This window comes from Mycotypha africana (assembly GCF_025528875.1).
Source record: "Mycotypha africana strain NRRL 2978 chromosome Unknown BDF20scaffold_3, whole genome shotgun sequence".
In the NCBI taxonomy this organism is placed as follows: domain Eukaryota; kingdom Fungi; phylum Mucoromycota; class Mucoromycetes; order Mucorales; family Mycotyphaceae; genus Mycotypha; species Mycotypha africana.
This window is the reverse complement of record NW_026515727.1, coordinates 1,408,350-1,425,897: the sequence shown is the minus strand read 5'-3', so window position 1 is coordinate 1,425,897 and position 17,548 is coordinate 1,408,350. Positions and strand designations below refer to the sequence as shown.

General features: G+C 39.2%; 9 protein-coding genes across 9 annotated transcripts; 6 read left to right on the top strand and 3 right to left on the bottom strand.

Annotated features, from left to right (window-relative positions):
- Positions 1-18: 18 nt before the first annotated feature.
- BDF20DRAFT_860002 (ubiquitin-related domain-containing protein) lies at positions 19-1,135 on the top strand. The gene is made up of 4 exons (XM_053080487.1): positions 19-133; positions 217-560; positions 649-871; positions 959-1,135. Exons 1-4 carry the CDS (start codon positions 106-108, stop codon positions 1,000-1,002), a joined length of 639 nt encoding a protein of 212 aa, XP_052938241.1. The 5' UTR covers positions 19-105; the 3' UTR covers positions 1,003-1,135.
- A 402-nt stretch (positions 1,136-1,537) lies between these two features.
- Positions 1,538-3,165, top strand: BDF20DRAFT_833945 (pyridoxal phosphate-dependent transferase; the record flags this gene model as incomplete). The annotated part of the gene is made up of 5 exons (XM_053078696.1): positions 1,538-1,634; positions 1,728-1,765; positions 1,829-1,960; positions 2,048-2,161; positions 2,251-3,165. The coding sequence occupies 5 exons, from the start codon at positions 1,538-1,540 to the stop codon at positions 3,163-3,165; spliced, it is 1,296 nt and encodes a 431-aa protein (XP_052938240.1).
- Positions 3,166-3,644: 479 nt separating this feature from the next.
- BDF20DRAFT_859998 (cytochrome C oxidase copper chaperone-domain-containing protein) lies at positions 3,645-4,615 on the top strand. The gene has a single exon (XM_053080486.1). The coding sequence runs from the start codon at positions 4,003-4,005 to the stop codon at positions 4,294-4,296; it is 294 nt and encodes a 97-aa protein (XP_052938239.1). The 5' UTR covers positions 3,645-4,002; the 3' UTR covers positions 4,297-4,615.
- Positions 4,457-5,705, top strand: BDF20DRAFT_389463 (uncharacterized protein). The gene is made up of 5 exons (XM_053075343.1): positions 4,457-4,980; positions 5,051-5,092; positions 5,158-5,259; positions 5,334-5,390; positions 5,456-5,705. Exons 1-5 carry the CDS (start codon positions 4,879-4,881, stop codon positions 5,666-5,668), a joined length of 516 nt encoding a protein of 171 aa, XP_052938238.1. The 5' UTR covers positions 4,457-4,878; the 3' UTR covers positions 5,669-5,705.
- Positions 5,706-6,378: 673 nt separating this feature from the next.
- BDF20DRAFT_905345 (Plectin/S10 domain-containing protein) lies at positions 6,379-7,115 on the top strand (the record flags this gene model as incomplete). The annotated part of the gene is made up of 5 exons (XM_053083154.1): positions 6,379-6,430; positions 6,506-6,688; positions 6,769-6,840; positions 6,915-7,022; positions 7,096-7,115. 5 exons carry the CDS (start codon positions 6,379-6,381, stop codon positions 7,113-7,115), a joined length of 435 nt encoding a protein of 144 aa, XP_052938237.1.
- A 643-nt stretch (positions 7,116-7,758) lies between these two features.
- Positions 7,759-8,558, bottom strand: BDF20DRAFT_833941 (uncharacterized protein; the record flags this gene model as incomplete). Its single annotated transcript, XM_053078695.1, has 2 exons — positions 7,759-8,073; positions 8,148-8,558. The coding sequence occupies 2 exons, from the start codon at positions 8,556-8,558 to the stop codon at positions 7,759-7,761; spliced, it is 726 nt and encodes a 241-aa protein (XP_052938236.1).
- Positions 8,559-8,968: 410 nt separating this feature from the next.
- BDF20DRAFT_986320 (uncharacterized protein) lies at positions 8,969-10,881 on the bottom strand. Its single transcript, XM_053085212.1, has 4 exons — positions 10,692-10,881; positions 10,460-10,597; positions 10,047-10,379; positions 8,969-9,964 (listed from the first exon to the last, which is right to left on the bottom strand). Exons 1-4 carry the CDS (start codon positions 10,801-10,803, stop codon positions 9,147-9,149), a joined length of 1,401 nt encoding a protein of 466 aa, XP_052938235.1. The 5' UTR covers positions 10,804-10,881; the 3' UTR covers positions 8,969-9,146.
- A 103-nt stretch (positions 10,882-10,984) lies between these two features.
- Positions 10,985-12,666, top strand: BDF20DRAFT_859991 (Rhodanese-like domain-containing protein). The gene is made up of 2 exons (XM_053080485.1): positions 10,985-11,330; positions 11,441-12,666. The coding sequence occupies exons 1-2, from the start codon at positions 11,076-11,078 to the stop codon at positions 12,560-12,562; spliced, it is 1,377 nt and encodes a 458-aa protein (XP_052938234.1). The 5' UTR covers positions 10,985-11,075; the 3' UTR covers positions 12,563-12,666.
- BDF20DRAFT_999423 (uncharacterized protein) lies at positions 12,665-17,524 on the bottom strand. Its single transcript, XM_053085485.1, has 2 exons — positions 17,149-17,524; positions 12,665-17,036 (listed from the first exon to the last, which is right to left on the bottom strand). Exons 1-2 carry the CDS (start codon positions 17,366-17,368, stop codon positions 12,931-12,933), a joined length of 4,326 nt encoding a protein of 1,441 aa, XP_052938233.1. The 5' UTR covers positions 17,369-17,524; the 3' UTR covers positions 12,665-12,930.
- Positions 17,525-17,548: the final 24 nt, after the last annotated feature.

Sequence of the window (17,548 nt, the reverse complement as noted above, 5' to 3'; positions counted from 1 at the left end):
TAATGTATCTTCTTGCTGCTTGCCTGCAAAAATGCTGTTTAGAGCAGCAGCTGACATAAAATTTTCTCTACATCTTTCCTTTGCTGTGCACATAAATCAGAAGAAATGTTGAAATTTAAGAAACACGATAAAAGTAATGCGAAATAAAGAGTTGTCAGTCTCTTTTCATTTTTAATTATTATATGCTTGTCTAAACTTAAACTTTTACTTTTACAGTAAATAAAGACGATTCACTGTCGGAAAAGAAGGAAGACAATACTAAATCCCGTAGTGCTCAACGTTCGCGTTCAAGATCTCGTTCACCACCGTCGAAATATGGAGAACACCAAGACCGATACACTGCTTCTTCGTCACGACACAGACGGGACTATAGCCGATCACCACCTCGAAGGAGACGAGATCACAGCCATTCACCATCACGTAGAAATGATTATGGACGTAATGAAAGAAGAAGAAGGAGCCGTAGTCGAAGTCGGTCTCCTTATGGTTCGTCACGCCGTCGATCGCGCAGTCCGAGAGAGACATCGGCAGCGGTAGCTCGTGAAACAGATCAAAATAAGGTAGTGCTTTCGGTATAGAAAAAGGAAAAACATGGCTATTAGAATAATGCAAGTTATTGATCTGAGATGTTGTATAAATGGTGTTTAGGACGTTAAGAGAACGTTAATCAAGAAGAAAAAGCCAAGCTACAATTTAATTGAAATTGAAGTAAATGATCGTTTGGGCAAGAAGGCTCGTATTAAATGCTCGCCCAACGATCTTGTGGGAGACTTCAAGAAGTTGGTAGCAGCACAAATTGGCACAGACCCTAACAAAATTGTATTAAAGAAGTGGTATAAAGAATTCAAGGATCACATTACTTTGGCAGATTGTAAGTTGGATATATTTGACTTATTATAATAACTCTGTACAGTGTCTGCCTAACTTATTCCAACTCATTGGCTTGATTTATTTGTAGATGAATTGCATAATGGTATGAATTTGGAATTGTATTATCGGTAAAATTACAATATAATGCTACGGATCGCATACACATCGAAAGAATTTCAATAAAAGGAGCTTCTGCTACTTCTTTGATGCATGATATCATAAACCAGAACAACTTGCAATGCCGTATCATTGCATTCATTCTTCACAGATTTTTTTTTTGCATTTGCTTTTAAAAACATAAGTCATTCGCTCTGTGAAACAAGCAATCACTTAATTAGACCATACTAAGTTGACTGCAAAAGATGGGCTTGATTGTTTTTTGCTGTAAGGAGAACTCTAACTTAACTAACATATGAAAATCGATTTCGTCATCGATGTGATACGAGCCCCTATGACCTAATAGAATGCATTTAGATCAGCATAGTCTAAATTCCGGATTAACGGAAAAAGAAAAACGAATACCACTATAGTTGCATAATTGCTGTCATGTTTCAGGGATTTAGAGAACTAGCCGCTTTTCGGTACTTTGGAGTGCATATATTTCTTTTAGCATTCTTCTCTTTTTTCTTTTCAAACGTGTTTTATTTATCATTTGATTCAGCAAAACATGGTCCAAGATCTTAGTTCATATCATTCAGGCACGAGAAAAGTAGATTATTCGAAGCATATCAGTAAAGCTGGAAAAGCAAGAAAAGAACCTGATTGTATGTAGATTTGAACTCTGCGTCAAATAGCTTGATGTAACATTCGCGAATACATGAACCGTCTCATAATATTGTAACCTACATTCATCATAGTGGATTCTCTCGTTCCATACTTGGTGCGCAAAGACTATGTAAATACCGGCAGTAAAAATCTATACTACAATCATATCTTAAATATTAGACTTACTTGATAGATATCCTTGGGTGCAGGACAACCAAGCTCTGTAATCTGTCCTGTCGAAAGTATGTCAGTTAAACTCAAGTCAGGCAAAACAATAGATCTGGATGGGGAACTATTGTCCGAATGCCTATCGTATGGCTCATCCGTAAATAATCATTGTATATAGTTTTGTGCGTTGAAGTGGGCGCTACAACTCAACGTCAAAAGGCTGATTTTTATATCGAATTTATAGGCTGGTCTTCCATGCTTGAGAAATTGGGTACATGAGCTGCAAGTTAGAGAGCATAAACCACCAGTTGACTTTGACGTTATTATTGGTTCTGGATCGCAAGATCTGCTAACTAAGGTATATTCATGAGTTTAAACAAAAATAATGTTATATACTGTAGAAAATATGAACTGACTCTGTTTTATCAACTGAATTGTAACTAATAGGCAATCGATGCACTTGTTGATAATGGTGACGCTGTTTTAGTTGATAATCCTACATTCCCTGGCATGTTGGGCTTTCTAGATTCGTTGAACTGCGATGTAGTGGGTGTCAAGACAGATGAATTCGGTATTGTGCCCGAATATTTGGAACAACTGCTTGATCAGTGGCCAGAGACTAATCCACAAAAACGCAGACCTCATTGCCTCTATACCGTCCCTACTGGCGGCAATCCAACAGGAGCTACCACCAGTCTTAGTCGCAAGAAAGAAATCTACCAAATTTGCTCGAAATATGATATCATTATCATCGAAGATGACGCCTACTATTATATACAATATCTGGATCAAAATCGAGTTCCATCCTTTTTTTCTATGGACGTAGATGGTCGCGTGCTCCGCACAGATACAATTAGTAAAATCATGGCTCCGGGATTTCGTATTGGCTGGCTAAGTGGACCAAAAGAATTGCTTCGATGTATATCTGTTCATACAGTTCTCACTTTAGTACAACCTTCAGGCATTGGACAAGGTGTTGTATATTCCATTTTAGCAAAATGGGGCTATGAGGGATTCTTTCAGCATGTGCAGTATGTAAGCAGGATTTTCCGTCAACGTCGGGATGATTTCATAGATTGTCTTGAACGACATATGAAAGGAAAAGCAGAATGGTTTGTACCAACCTCTGGTATGTTTGTGTGGCTAAAATTACTCGGTGGTGTTAAGGATTCGAACGATCTGATAATGACAAAACTGTTAAAGGAAAAAGTGGTCGCTGTTCCTGGAATGGGATTTATGCCTCATAAAGATAAGACAGAATATGTAAGAGTCTCTTATAGTAATGCAACGAAAGAAGATATGGACGAAGCTTTACGCCGATTCGCTTTAGTGATCAATGAAGAGATCAGGTGCTCTTCATAAGAGATAGACATCATTTAGTTTGCTTGTTCATAAAAGCGAAGCATATGTATTGGACATAGATTACAATATTATTCATCTTTATCATGCAACCAATAATGAACTTGATAAAAGAAGCTTATTGGTTTTAACTAAGTTGTAAATGCAAACTGTAAAGCTTTGCTTATATAAGAGCAATATACGGCAGTAACTCGACTAGACAGTACCCTTGGGCAATTTTGTCTATCTAAACATTATAAGGCTGTTGCATTGTGTTCTTCTTCAATTTTACTTTTCTCTATGTTTGCACACTGTTATTATTTTTGAACAAATATTTTTTCTAACACTTCTTCTTCCACTATACAAAAGCACTTTGAGGGTTGAATAAAGAAAGGAGTGGTGTTTGTCAAGTAATAAGCGAAATGCTTTTGATGCTAGTTTCATATCTGTTAACTACAAATTTAAATTGTGCTAGCATCTGGTCAAAAAAAGCGCAACTGTGCTTTTTTTTTTTTTTTAGTTCCTTGCATTTACGTTACACTCTTTGAAATTGGAAAAACCCTTGTAAGGAGAGTTTCGACTTGCCATATCGAAGATCTAGTTTTTAAACATATAATATACGCAGTCAAAAGGCAAAGCTTTTAGGGCAGCAATGGAAGCGGAACGTCAAAATGGACACAACCAAACTTGAGAAGGTTATGTGTGCAAAAAATCTAAAAGTACCTCGAGATTGGAATGAACGCAACGCAACTCATATCAATAAATGTTATGGCTAAACTTTTCAAGGGTGTTTACATGCTTCAGTTTAATGGGGAAGTATAGTCTTCATTGATTACCAATGTTAATGTGACTGCCTGAAGTATGGGTCGGGAAAGGCGTTGCTTGATAAGAACCCCTACAAATTGCCCTTTTACCTTTCCTTTTTATTCTTTAAAGTTGCATAAATTACAAATGGCTGAACCTGTGAAGACCACATCAACGCATTCTGGAGAGCTTCCTATCGGTAAAGATGGTAAACCACTCAAACCATGTTGTGCTTGTCCTGAAACAAAGAAAGCTCGTGATGAATGTATCTTTAAGAACGGCGAAGAGAATTGTCAAGAGCTTATCCAAGCACATCTTACCTGTATGCGAAACTTGGGCTTCAAAGTTTAATAGCCCATCAAACCTCATCAATCACTATACCATTGTGAACATGTAATTGAATCCCTGCCTACGTACCCCATATTCTGTAACTTATTTACATCTATTTATTAATGGACTAATTGTCAAGAGCAATTTGTGCACGCCTCGTCAAATTTCAGCGGCACCATCGGGCATCGATCAAAATTGTATTTCTATAGAACCATATAGATTTCATATAGATTTTAAACAATAAAAAATCTGAATGTGAGCAATCTGTAATTATACGATATGAAATTGTGTAGTGTACTCTTGTTATTTTGTGCACCTTGGACTGTATTTGCTTTGATTTCGATCGGTTGTAATACTACTTTGGGGCTATCTTTACGATTAGAGAGTGTCAACATCCACTATGAGAGAAATATTGCTAGAAGCCTGTCTTCATTTTGCGAATGCTACGCAAAAACAATACGTCCTGATATTGTACTAAAAAATGACAGCTCTGAATTTGCTTTTGTATTGTCCAGTCTTCAATTTAAAACAGCGCAGATAGCTTTTTTGCTTGTGCTTTACTTCTGAACCGATCGTTGAATTCTGGAGGAAAAATAGATTAACATGTCAGAAAATACTGATTTACGAGAGATTCCAGCTGAAACTCTAGAACAAATTGATGTCGTTGCCAAAGAGTGGATTCAAGAACAATTGGATAAGGAAGTGGTAATGTGGTCTTTTGATCAGTTACAAAATCTCCTTCCCGCCGAAATTAATCGATTGTCAAACACAATAGAAACGAATCAGATATATCGGATCTAGTGTACTTCCACTAAAGGTAAGCTGTTGATGAGCTTCACTTTTTTTTTTAAACAGGGTCAGCTCAATATAATTGAATGATAGATCATCAATTGCGGCATTGTACCTAATTTTGATAGCAAAAAGCCCAAAGCTATTAACAGAGTTGAAATCGATACCAACCACGATCTTTCAAAAGTTCAGCAGGTAGACTTGAATGACGTATAATATGCAAAATCAATATTTGTTTGATTAACAGAAAAGCTTTTTGCTTTTTGCAGATCATGGTATCACCAGCTGTGACATATCCCCACAAAGGCAACTTTAATTATGTCAACGTAACTTTTCAAAACAAATCATTATTTCGTCTGTATTGTATCGATCGTTAATATGTTGTTTCCAGTTAATTCTTATTACAGCAGATCAAAAGATCCCTTTCATAGCGCCATACTTGTACAAGACAAACGTCAAAGTTATGCAGCCTGAACGTGAAGAAAATGGTCGCAAATTTCCAAGCAAAGAAGTCGTTTTAAAGAATGATTTGAAAGACTACTTGTTGATCAATAAGAACGGTGCTCGTGCTCGTTTCACTATACATGAGTTACATGACGTATAAATTGAAAATGTTCGAGCAACTTTCTAATAAATGTTCAAATCCTAGTCTTAAACTTTTATTCTAATACTTAAAAACCTCTTATGCGGTATGACTCTGCGGTTCCTTTTTCCCAAATTTTTGCGTGTCGAGATTGTTAGAAAAAAAAAGACTAAGCGGGCTCTGAATTACAGTAGGATGATCGCCCGGAAGGACACTCCTCCCCAAATGGCAGCAGGCGAGTTTTATGTCAAAACACATGCCACAGGCTATGAATCCTTCTTTCCCCGCATAGGTAAGGTATATTGATAGTAACTGATTGCATCCATCCATTCCAAATGATTAGATTCGACAAAAATCAATTCCATATTGACCGAAGGAACATCGCCATCGATTTCATCAGACTAGTATACAACAGAGTCATTCATGAATCAACATCACTATTAATCACATTACAGTCAATATTCTTCATACCCATCCATCCATCCTATAGCATCCGTTATTACAAACATCCATATAGTATTGACAGCATTTCGAAAGAATAAATAATCAATATGGCGGATGCTATTTATGTTAGTGGATACCATTGATGCAATTAATTGTGGAACTCGACATTGTAGATTGTAGTCATCTTGAATTGAGAAGGAGCGATTTAACATTTGGATGATGGATGCATATACGGTCTTTCAAAGGATAGCATGTATTAACCTATGATTTATGATCTAGAACCCGACATGCTCATTTCCAAAGAGAACAGAAAGGCCATCTACTCTGCCATTTTCAAGGGTAAAACATCACATTGTCTGCTTGCCGAAATAAAATTAGTTAAATGCTGATGATAACATCCTATTTTTACGACAGATGGTGCCCTTGTCGCACCCAAGGATTACAACCTTCCCAAGCACCCTGATATCGATGTTCCTAACCTTGAAGTTATCAAGGCTATGCAATCTTTGACCTCCAAGGGTTGCGTTAAGACTCAGTTCTCTTGGCAATGGTATTATTATACTCTCACTGATGAGGGTATTGACTACCTCCGTGAATGTATGTATATTTTAATAGAAGCGAAGAATAACAAAAGGACAGCGTTTTTGATGATATATTTTTCTTTTATCGGTTGCTAGACCTCCATTTACCTCAAGAAATTGTCCCTGCTACTTTGAAGAAGACTGCTCGTCCTGCTGCTCCTCGTCGCTGTAAGTATTATTAAAAAGCTATAATTGATCTGCAACCTGATTTTAATGAAATTAACAAACCCTTTTTTGAAAAGTTGGTGGTGAAGGTCGTGAAAACCGTGGTCCTCGTGGTGACCGTGGTGATTACCGTCGCAAGGAAGGTGCTGACGGTGACTTCAAGCCTGAATTCCGTGGTGGTCTTGGTAAGTTTATTGAGAAAATGGAAATTTATACCGTTGGTTGTATTAATGTTGTTTTTTTTTCCCACAAAACTAGGTCGTGGTAACCGCGAATAAATGTATTTCAACTCTTTTTTCGTCACTTCACTCGTCTTTTTCCTTAACAATATACACAGCGAATTATTAAATGTGTTGATTATATACTTGTTCTGATTAATTTTGATGTGGATTTGACAAGTGTTGCTGACAATATGCCATCCTAGCGATTGAAGTTTTGCTATTTGATAAGGATTATATTTGCAGAGTTTGGTTATTGTTCCAATGTCGTGATGAAGCAACATGCAACAACGAGCTTCTGGCCATTTAAACTTCATTAATGTTCTACCATTGAGCATAATGATTTCTCATGGTATTCGACAGCCTTGTTACATGATAAATACAAATGGGGAATTAGGAGGCAAAGTTGCAGTTATTTCAATGCAGAGTCGAGTCATTGATCTGTTGAATTTATTATATTACGGGACAGCTTACTCACATTTAGGCGTGCGTTTACAATCATTTCTTTTTTTTTTTTCTTTTGATCGTTTCGAGTCATTTTTAACTTGGTAAATTGCAGAATTGTCAAAAGAACAGATGTATTTTATTCAACACCTGCCACTCAAATCCGATATACCGTATCTTTTCATTTTCATTGGCAATTGTATATGTATATAAGTACTATAAAACAATCTATCTCCAGCCATGGATGGACAAAGAGCGATTAATCCTTGATATGAGAATAAAAGCATGTATCACCTTTTTTACAGCCGCTGGGAGAGAAGAAAAACTGACATTTTCGTATAGTTTTGCCTACTTCAGCCTTCTTTTCTTCTGACACTTCAAGATCATGGCTAAATTTACAGGTATCATATTGCTTGCAATAGCCCTTAAATAACCAATACCGGCATGGACCCGTTAAAGCACGAAGCTTATCAAGCATTTCTTCAGTTAAAGGATCATGTGAGAAGAGGCAAGCATCACCATTATTACATTTCCCTTCCATATGAAAGAATTTGCATGGTTCCATCTTGAAATCCTAAAAACCGAATGAAGGGTAAACTGTTTAATACTGAAAATTAAGAATAAAAGGATATCTTATGAGGAACTTACATGTGAGAATTCACATTCGTCACCTTTACAACATGCACCTTGTTTGGCAAATTGACATACAATCTGTTTGGTATCTTTCTTTTTGTTATCTTTATTGCTATTGCTGTTCTCAATTTTAACACTTTCATCTAATTCATGTTTAAAAGTGCATTTATCACCCGCACGACAGTCGCCCTTGAGAAAATGACGGCAAACAACTCTAGGAACAAATGGTTTCTTGGGCTGTTGATCTAACGGATGCTTGAAATTACATTTATCTCCTTGCTGGCAAAAACCTTTGACAAAATGACGGCAAACTACCCTAGGCACAAAATTGTCGACCTTGGAAGGGTCAAATTGCTTCTTTTGCTGTGGACCAGGAGCGGTAGAAACTATACCAGCAGCAGCAGCAGCTACTGCAAGATCATCCATTTTTTGTCGTTTTGCATCATGAGAAAAGAGTGACGTTTCATTGTGCTTTCTTTTTTGTTGTGTTTGATGAACGAGATCGGGTGATTTGCCTTCATCAATACCTTTTATCAGACACAAATACAAAAAACCAGTGTTAATCACACATGCCAAGGTCAACTGCAAAACATTCAAGACTTACTCGTTGCAAAATCTAAAAAATTCATCGAAGCCAAATTTCTGCTTTTCAGCGCTTAATAATGGTATCGTAGAATGTGGATTAAAGAGCTGCGATCTTGAGAGAAAGACTAAAAGAAAAAAGAAAAAAAGCCAGATCAAAGGTGAAGCAGCCTCACTAAGCGGGGTTTCAAAAAGAATTCGCATGCAATTCATGAGGTGTCTGTGCTTTCCACGGGTAAAGCAAACATACACATCACATCTCACTTATTCACTTCAGAGTGCAAGATCAGAGAGAAAAAAAAAAATAAACTATTTATTTCGTAGTATACGTGGTGCAGGCAAATCCGACTATTATAAATCTCTAAGGCAACATTGTTGGGTAACTTGTTGTTCAAACGTATGAAAATCAACTGCGTCGGGGGGGGGGGGTTTCTATGCTACACTTGTAGTGGAATGAGACGACAGCGATCGACGAGGAGAAGTGGCAGTAGTGGAACTAGATTGTGAAGGAAACGAGCCACCACCTATGGGAGGAACCATCAGATGCCCTGTAGCATCTTCTACGGGCGAGGTGTGTGCCCATGCGGATAAAGTGGTAGGTAAATCATCTGCTGAATGGTCCTCTACTGCAACGGGACTCCCAGGACTCCAATTACAGTAGCTACCATCACTCAGAGAATAAGCATTGGGACTAGGCAAAGGTGACTCATGGAGGATAAAAGTAGGTGTATCCATATTATTAGGCTCATTGGCGAATGGAATCTGCAATTGGGGTAACGTGGCGGTATTGTTCACAGAGGAAGAATGCGTGATAGCTGAAGCAGCATGTGAATAGTAGGGTATAGTAGACATAAATAAAGGAAGACGAATCACCTGTTGCTGAGAGTTGAAGAGCAACTGGGCTATCGTGTCGTTCGTTTCTAATTTGTTTCCAAAAGCAGGAATGACGACAAAGACCTCGTAGCTGATTTCCAGATGCTTTCCATAATGACTTTGGGTGGTTGGAACGCAATAAGAGGGTACTCGAAAGGGGCATACACTTGTGATATTGGTGGATTGCTTGGGTATAGAGACATAAAAGATTTCGTTTACGAGTTGTCGTTGTTTGTGTTGATAGCGTGGTCCTGATAAAGAAGAGGGCACATTGGCTGAATCGAGTGTAGTAACAGTAGAAAGTAGAATGATGCGCACTTGATGGATACTAGAGGATGAATGGTTTTGGGTATAGAGTTTGACGGAACACAAATCGCCTGATTTGGGATAAAAGGGAGAAATTTACTTAATTAATATCAATTCTCTGTATATGGAAAGCAGTTTGTCCAACCGTTTTACCTGGGCAAGCAGAGGGATTAGCTAAGCTAGCAGTAACTTCTACATATTCATGTTCCTTCTCCATTCTGACTGTTTTATTAGGTCGCTGCCCGTATTGTGGATATGTTGTTTTATTGAATGCTACTAGCGGCAGATACGTCAAGGCTATTTTGCTCGTTGATTTCTTCTCTGATACTTTATTGTCTGCATAATAATCAAGGAAACCCTGCAAGGAGTATTCTATTCGATGTCCTAAATAGTCTTTGGTGATAGTGGGAGGGTAGTTTACTGACGATGGTAATTGTATAGCGAATAGATACATATGATTCCCAGGTTCAATATAGCTATCGCTTTCTGTATAAATGTAAAAAAAATCGATAGACACATGGTGAGCAAGGCATCACCCAAGAAGACGATCATTTGTATCGCCATACCTCTTTTTGGCTGCCAAATGGATGACTCGACTGAAAATAAAGTTGTTTGGTCACTCTTTCCTTCCTGTTCTTTACATTTGAAAACGACACTTATTGATTCTGCCCGAATGCGTTTGTTTAAAAATAAAGTAACACTGCCTAATTGATGATGCAGGGACAATCAGAAACACTTTTGTATAAGAACGGGCAAACGGTTTGAGTTTTTGCTTCTTTATTTTCTCTTTTTTCTTACCGTTGATGACTGATGCTGGACCAAAAGCTATTGCGTCATTATTTTGGCCCTTTGCTACTGTCAGTTCAATCTTTTGTATTGGATTTGATTTAAATACTTTTGAGAATATCATGACTATTTATGTTTGTTTTGATGACAAATAAGGAAGAATAGAAGGCGGGGTAAAAGGAGGGAAAGGGAAGGGGGAAGGGAAAAAAGGAAATAAAGAAGAAGAACCTTGATCAAATAAGCTTGCGTGCATAACCCAATGTATCGTTTTTCACCGGAAGTTTCCTCTAAGAAAATCGGATGCCCCGGGCAATGATCGCTTCGGTCTGAACTTTAACCTAGATTAGGTCCGTTGAAAAGGCTTTTTTTTTCTTCTCCCTTTCCCTTTTTCTGCTTATGCCTTTATCCAGACAACGACGAAATATTATCCAAAACTTCTTAAAAGAAAAGCAAACACACACTAAAGAATGGTTGTGCTGTGGGCAAAATTTTCATGATATAGAAACGATTGGAAAACACGTGCATCAATATCATGAAAAAGAGATTGTTGAAAGAGAACTACAAGCGCAACAGAAGCTTGAAGAAGCTGCTCAATTGACAGCGGATAATCAAGCTAATTTACAGAAACTGAAAAGTAGAAGAGGCAACAAAGTAAAGAAAAGGAATATTTTAGTCAAAACATCCCATAGGATCGATGTGACAAAGAAAACGACGTTCGATTGCTTATGTAAAAAAACCTGTCTTTTAAACACTCTATCAAGGGCTCTTCCGATCCGATAGCTGTAACATGCAACTGTGACGCCAATGCATCAAAAGTCATTCTTTTCTATAAATACGCGCCTGTCGAAGACCCTATCCAATTTGCATTGGATCATGAGAAATATTGTGCGAATATGACAGGAAAAGTCCGCATTGCTGCTGAAGGCATTAATGCAACACTGGCTGGTACCAATGAGGATATCGATAGGTATCTCGATTGGCTTACTCACACTCCTATTTTCCAACGGGATCCTACTCTGGATGATCTCAAAAGCTCTGTACCATTATCCTTGTTGGATCCACACACCCCTCGTTACAAGTTCTTCAAACCATCCGCAGGCTGTGTACATGTCTTTTCTGAACTATCTGTCAAAGTCGTGGATGAAATTTGCCCGTTAGGTGCGTCTTCAGTTGTACTTAGTAAGCTGAATACGACAGATCACAAGCACGGCAAGTTGAGCCCTGAAGATTTTCATAAAATACTGGCTCATCGTCACGAAGAAGACTATATTCTACTCGATACGCGAAACTATTATGAAAGTAAAATTGGGCATTTCGAGGGCGCTATCCAACCTCCTATACGAAAATTCAGCCAATTTCCAGAATTCGTAGAGAGAAATAAGGAGGCGATGAAGAACAAGACGATTTTAACGTACTGCACAGGAGGTATACGGTGCGAAAAGGCGACAGCTTTTCTAAGAGAAGCTTTACCGAACGAAGAGATCTTTATGCTGGATGGCGGTATACATAATTACTTGGAATGGTGGAAGCAAAAGGACAAAAATGCTCATCCTCTGAACGAGAAAGAAGGGGAGGCGATATGGCAAGGTAAAAACTATGTATTTGATGCTCGACAATCTTTAGGTGTCGACAGTATAGATAATATTGTTAGCCAATGCCAATTTTGTCATACACCCTGGGATACTTATGCCAAATGCGCTTCTGTTGGCTGTCATCTTCTCGTACTGTGTTGCGATGAATGTAAGAAAACAAAACCAGAACAGAAAGTCTACTGCTGTTCTCAGTGCCAATCAGCAAAAGCATCCAAAGATCTATGTGCTTGTGAAAAAGAACGTAAAGAAAACGAAATGAAAAGGCTGGAAAGTCTTAAAGGACCTTTTTAAAAAGAAATTCTATCATGTTTCAAAAGTTAAATGGTTTTATGTATAAAGTGGAATGAGGTTGGAATGGAAAAGCGAGCTAAAACATACAAAAAGTAAAAAAAAAAAAAAAAAAATTAAAACAAATCAGGAATATTATGAATAATCCATTGATGAAAGAAAAATGCTCTAAGATTACAAAAAAGGTTGTGTGTGAATGTGTGAGGGTGGGTGTGTTTGTGTGAGTGTTGTGTGAGTGTTGTGAGAGATTTGTGTGATATTTGTGTGTACATTATGAAGGGTGAGATGTTCGGGGGGTAATAAGTTAAAATGATGATATAATTAAAGAAAGAGATATAGGGTAGGCGGGGAAAGGGGAGGGGAGGGAAGTATTACAAGACGGGGACGGTTGCTGTATTCCAATCAGTAGGTTTTGAGGACGTATCACACCAGACATCTTCATCATCACTTTCAGGATCGTCCATCCAGCTGGTATGGGCTTTTTTAAATGAGCTGCTGCTTCTGTTGGTGATGTCTCTTCGTGGAGGTGGGATGGGTGCTCTGTCTTTTTCATTTTCTTGCTGCTTCAGTGAAGTCGACTTGTCAGAAGGAAGATTCAAATTGAATTGGGTCTCATAACGAACAATGGGATCTTCTTGTTGCTGTTGTCGTCGTTGTGGATGATATTGTGGATGAGGAACTAAGGTGCCCGATCTCGGACGTCTACAGTGAGTTTGAGGAGTGCTGAGAAAGTATTCCTTTTCTACAGGAGGAGTGGCGGCAGGAGTGGCTAAACAATGAGGGGGCAAGTTTGTTTTGGCAGCAGCAGTAGTGTTGGTTTGGGTATTTTCCTCCGATGGAGGAATGGGTGGCAGCGGTTCGGTGGGTGGGGGAGTGGGAGGAGGTAAAGACCAGCTTGCACCTGAAGTAGACTCCTTATTATGTACATTGAAATGAGCAGCAGCAGCAGCAGTAATAGTAGTAGTAGTAGTAGTGGCAGTATGAGTAGTGGAAGGAGAAAGAGTAGAAGTATGAGGAGGGCTGCTTAAAGGACGGTTCACACCTTCCATCATGCCTTGACTACCGGGGAGGGAAAGGCGATCATGATGTTGAGAGGGGGTCGAGTTGTAAGAGAAATGTCTGACCTCTGCAGTTTTTTCCTCTTCACCTTCGGAAGAATCAAAGCTGATAGTGCTACTAATGCTTGAAGTAGCTGTATCAGAAGGACTTTGAAGGTCAGTACTAGCATCATCATGGTCCAATATGTGATGATAGTAGCTAGCTTGGTGTAAACTGGATAGACCGTCGTCACTAAAGTCCATATGAAGGATCTCTGTGTCATCTTCTTCGCCGTCTTCAGATGATGATGAATAACGATAATGATGAGATGGAGAGAAGCTGCTGACAGTAGAATTGCTCTGATTTCTACGGGAGCTGTAGAAAGTGTCATTATCAGAGTAGGTTGGAATGGATGTGTCGATAGCTCTTACAGATTCACTGGGTCGAGAATTTCTTTTGTTGTTGTCGTTGTTATTGTTTTTAATGAGGTTATTCGCCTGTTCCATCAGGAGAACATCCTTTTCAAGGATGGCTTGTGTCAGTTCCATGATTTGAGTGTCCATATTCGTCAGAGCTTTATCTTTTGTATGGATCGCATCCTTGAGAGCAGCTAATTGTTGTTGAAGTTCGTTGAGAGTCGAATCTTTAGCAGCAAGTGCTTCCTTTAGTTCAGCAATATTGTCATTAGACTCAACGTCAGCAGCAGCAGCAGCAGCAGCAATAGCAGAAGTAGGCATCATTGATCTATCTTGCTTCTTATTGTTCGACCATTTGTTGAAATGTTCATCCATTTGGTTCTTGTAGGCATCGAATTCATCCTGGATCTCTGTAGAAACGGTCATCATTAGACGCATTTGAGTATGGCTCATTTCTAAATCAGCGCGCAAAGCAGTAACAGCATCCTCCAGCTCTTGATTTTGTGTTCTTAAAGCAACTAATTCTTGACGAAGGGCCTTGGCTTCGTTGGGTTCATTCTTCGTTTCTAAGGCATCAGGCAATGACACGCCCTGATAATGGTTCAAGCTGCTTTCATATTCAGCCATGAGTTGATCTTGCTTTAGAATAAGTTCGGTCAATTGACGAATTTCATTTTCCTTGTCTTGAAGCAGAGAAGGATCCGCAACGGTGGTAGTAGATTTTGATTCCAGTTGACGTTTATAGAATGCAGCATCATCATTTGCCTTTTTATAACGAGCTTCTGTTTGAGCAAGTTGGGTTTTCATTGTCTCATACTGGAACCAAAGGGCGGCCGCTTCATCTTGAGCAGCAGAAGACTTTTGAGCAGCGCTTTCCTGAGCTGCTTCATGCTTCATTTCTAATTGACGTTTATAGAATTCTGTATCTTCATTGGCCTTCTTGAGACGAGCTTCGATTTGAGCAGTGTGCGTTTTAAGGCTTTCATATTGGAACCACCATTTAGCGGCCTCATCCAGGTCGACAGGAGCAGTAGAGTTGGCTTGATCAGCATGGCTGCTGTTACGTTGGTGACGAACGACAGTCGAAGGAGCAGCAAGCATGTCACGTTTCGCTTCTAGCTGACGCTTATAAAAATCGACCTCTTCATTGGATTTCTTTAGACGCGCCCCCAACTGAGCCACTTCAGTTTTAAGGGTTTCGCATTGAAACCAAAGAGAAGCGGCCTCATCAAGAGAAGGATGGCTGGGTTCTTGTTCTTGTCGGCCTTGCTCTTTCGTCGCAATAACAACAGTGGCTTCTTTCTTTGATTCCAATTGACGCTTGTAAAATTGTACGTCTTCATGGGCCTTTTTCAAGCGAGCGTTGGTTTGAGCTACCTCCGTCTTGAGAGTTTCGCATTGAAACCAAAGCATAGCTGCTTCATCTTTACTGACAACATCATTCTCATTGTTTGAGTTCAATGACGCATCTTGTTGGAGCGGTTGTGAAGGCTGAGGGTGGGGTGGAGGTGTCGTTTTTTGTTGTTCTAGTTGACGTTTATAGAATTGTACATCTTCGACTGTTTTCTTATGACGAGCCTCCATTTGAGCCATTTGCGTCTTGAGAGATTCGCATTGGAACCAAAGTTTAGCTGCTTCATCTTTACTGACAACGTCCTCTTGATCGATCGAACGGTTCTTGTTGTTGTTGTTGTCGTTGATGGAAGGGACCACAGACCGAGCTTTGTCTTCCTTGGCAGCTTCCAACTGACGCTTATAAAAGTCCACATCTTCATTGGCTTTTTTCAAACGAGCTCCCATTTGAGCGACTTCGGTCTTGAGGGTTTCGCATTGGAACCATAGAGAAGCTGCTTCGTCCAGATGATGGTTGGGTTGTTCTAGCTGTTTTTGTTCAATCACTTCCCTCTTTGTTTCTAACTGGCGCTTATAGAATTGGATGTCATCCAAAGCCTTCTTTAAACGAGCATTGATCTGAGCATTTTCTGTTTTTAATGCTTCACATTGGAACCAGAGCTTGGCAGCTTCATCGAGATCCTCAGTAGCGGCCTTGCTTTGTTGTTGTTGTTGTTGTTGTTGTTGTTGTTGCTGTTGCTGTTGCCATTGTTCCTGTTGTTGCTGATGCTTCTCTACCATGTCACTCTTTTGTTCCAATTGACGTTTATAGAAATCAATGTCTTCAGTTGCTTTTTGAAGACGAGCATTGGTTTGAGCGACTTCTGTCTTTAATGCTTCACACTGAAACCAGAGAGCAGCTGCTTCGTCCTTGGCCCTTTCTATCTCGGGCTCGTGAGTCTTCATGTCTAGTTGGCGCTTATAAAAGTCGGCATTTTCATTTGCTTTTTGAAGACGAGCCTTGGTTTGAGCAATTTCGGTTTTTAAGGTCTCGCATTGAAACCATAAAGCAGCTGCTTCTTCACGAAGTGATTTTCTGTGGTTTTTCTTTTGTTGGTTGCTGCCGGTGATGGCTTGTTTCAAAAAATGGAGAGGTGGAGCTGAAAAGACACCTTCCTCGATATCCTTCCTAGTATCCTCTTTTATCATGGTGGTGGTGGTCGTGGTGGTCGTGGTGGATGAAGAGGATGCATTGTTGTTGTTGCTGTTAGTTTTCTTAGGATGACTACGACTGGTATGCTCACTGGAAGTGCCTTCCACAACCCTTGCTTCTTCTTCTTCTTGTTCTTTCAAGTCTAGGGTAGACATGGACGAGTGTCTTGATTGAAAAGCTAATGTAGGAGAAGCGTAAGTAGAGGAAGTGACAGAAGAGGAGGGTGAAGAAATTGGCGTATCGAGTTGATCTTGCTGATGAAGAGGAGGATAGTGTTCCATCTTATGACGTGAACTGCCACGTTGAGGCAGTGGAAGAGGAGGAGTTTGTTGTTGTTGTTGTTGCTGCTGAATAGGTTGAAAAGCGGATGCAATATGTTCCACTGGTGACTTTTTGGCAGGGCTATTCTCTTCATTGGAAAATGCACGCGTACGATGAATTACTTTTGGTGAAAGAGCTTTTGGCAGAGTGTGGGCACCTTGAATAATTTCAAATTAAAAATGTTAGTTTTCTGTCTTTTGTTGGCTCTGCTGTCATTGGGGAATTTTAGCTTAAAAAAGAGAAAAAAGTTTTAAAAAAAAGGGCAGTACCTCCTCCTAAATGAGAACTGTCATTTTGCACAAATTTATTCGACCAAACAGACGAAACAGCTCCTAAATTCTTTAATCGAGCCAATTCTTTGTCAACTACTTTTGGTTTTGTTGATTCATCATTGGCAGGAGTTTTATTGAAGATGCTAGTACGCTGCTTTAACCAAGATGGAGAGTTCGTGTTCCCTCCGCTTCCAGATGTGTCAGCTAGTAACGTCATATATCAAAGGTATAGAGTACAACGGCTTTAAAGGAAATATATACGTTTTAGTTGAATAAAGAAGTGTAAGGAAGAAAGGGGGGGTTAAAGGGAAAGAAAAGGATGCGAGAAGAAATTGTAGTTGAGAATAAGAAACAAGAGTGCAACAAGTTTAGTCAGTCAACAAAAAAAAAAAAAAAA

Bases quoted from the DNA above. Each gene is read 5' to 3' on its own strand.
- BDF20DRAFT_860002 (XM_053080487.1), top strand. From the start codon at position 106: ATGTTGAAATTTAAGAAACACGATAAAA. The intron at 134-216 runs GTAATGCGAAAT...TTACTTTTACAG, and splicing joins ATTTAAGAAACACGATAAAA to TAAATAAAGACGATTCACTG. The intron at 561-648 runs GTAGTGCTTTCG...AATGGTGTTTAG, and splicing joins GTGAAACAGATCAAAATAAG to GACGTTAAGAGAACGTTAAT.
- BDF20DRAFT_859998 (XM_053080486.1), top strand. From the start codon at position 4,003: ATGGGTCGGGAAAGGCGTTGCTTGATAAGAACCCCTACAAATTGCCCT.
- BDF20DRAFT_389463 (XM_053075343.1), top strand. From the start codon at position 4,879: ATGTCAGAAAATACTGATTTACGAGAGATTCCAGCTGAAACTCTAGAA. The intron at 5,260-5,333 runs GTAGACTTGAAT...TGCTTTTTGCAG, and splicing joins ATCTTTCAAAAGTTCAGCAG to ATCATGGTATCACCAGCTGT. The intron at 5,391-5,455 runs GTAACTTTTCAA...TGTTGTTTCCAG, and splicing joins GCAACTTTAATTATGTCAAC to TTAATTCTTATTACAGCAGA.
- BDF20DRAFT_986320 (XM_053085212.1), bottom strand. From the start codon at position 10,803: ATGATATTCTCAAAAGTATTTAAATCAAATCCAATACAAAAGATTGAA. The intron at 10,598-10,691 runs GTAAGAAAAAAG...ATCATCAATTAG, and splicing joins TCCAGCATCAGTCATCAACG to GCAGTGTTACTTTATTTTTA. The intron at 10,380-10,459 runs GTATGGCGATAC...ACATTTATACAG, and splicing joins CATTTGGCAGCCAAAAAGAG to AAAGCGATAGCTATATTGAA.
- BDF20DRAFT_859991 (XM_053080485.1), top strand. From the start codon at position 11,076: ATGCCTTTATCCAGACAACGACGAAATATTATCCAAAACTTCTTAAAA. The intron at 11,331-11,440 runs GTAAAGAAAAGG...CACTCTATCAAG, and splicing joins AAAGTAGAAGAGGCAACAAA to GGCTCTTCCGATCCGATAGC.
- BDF20DRAFT_999423 (XM_053085485.1), bottom strand. From the start codon at position 17,368: ATGACGTTACTAGCTGACACATCTGGAAGCGGAGGGAACACGAACTCT. The intron at 17,037-17,148 runs GTACTGCCCTTT...AAATTATTCAAG, and splicing joins CAGTTCTCATTTAGGAGGAG to GTGCCCACACTCTGCCAAAA.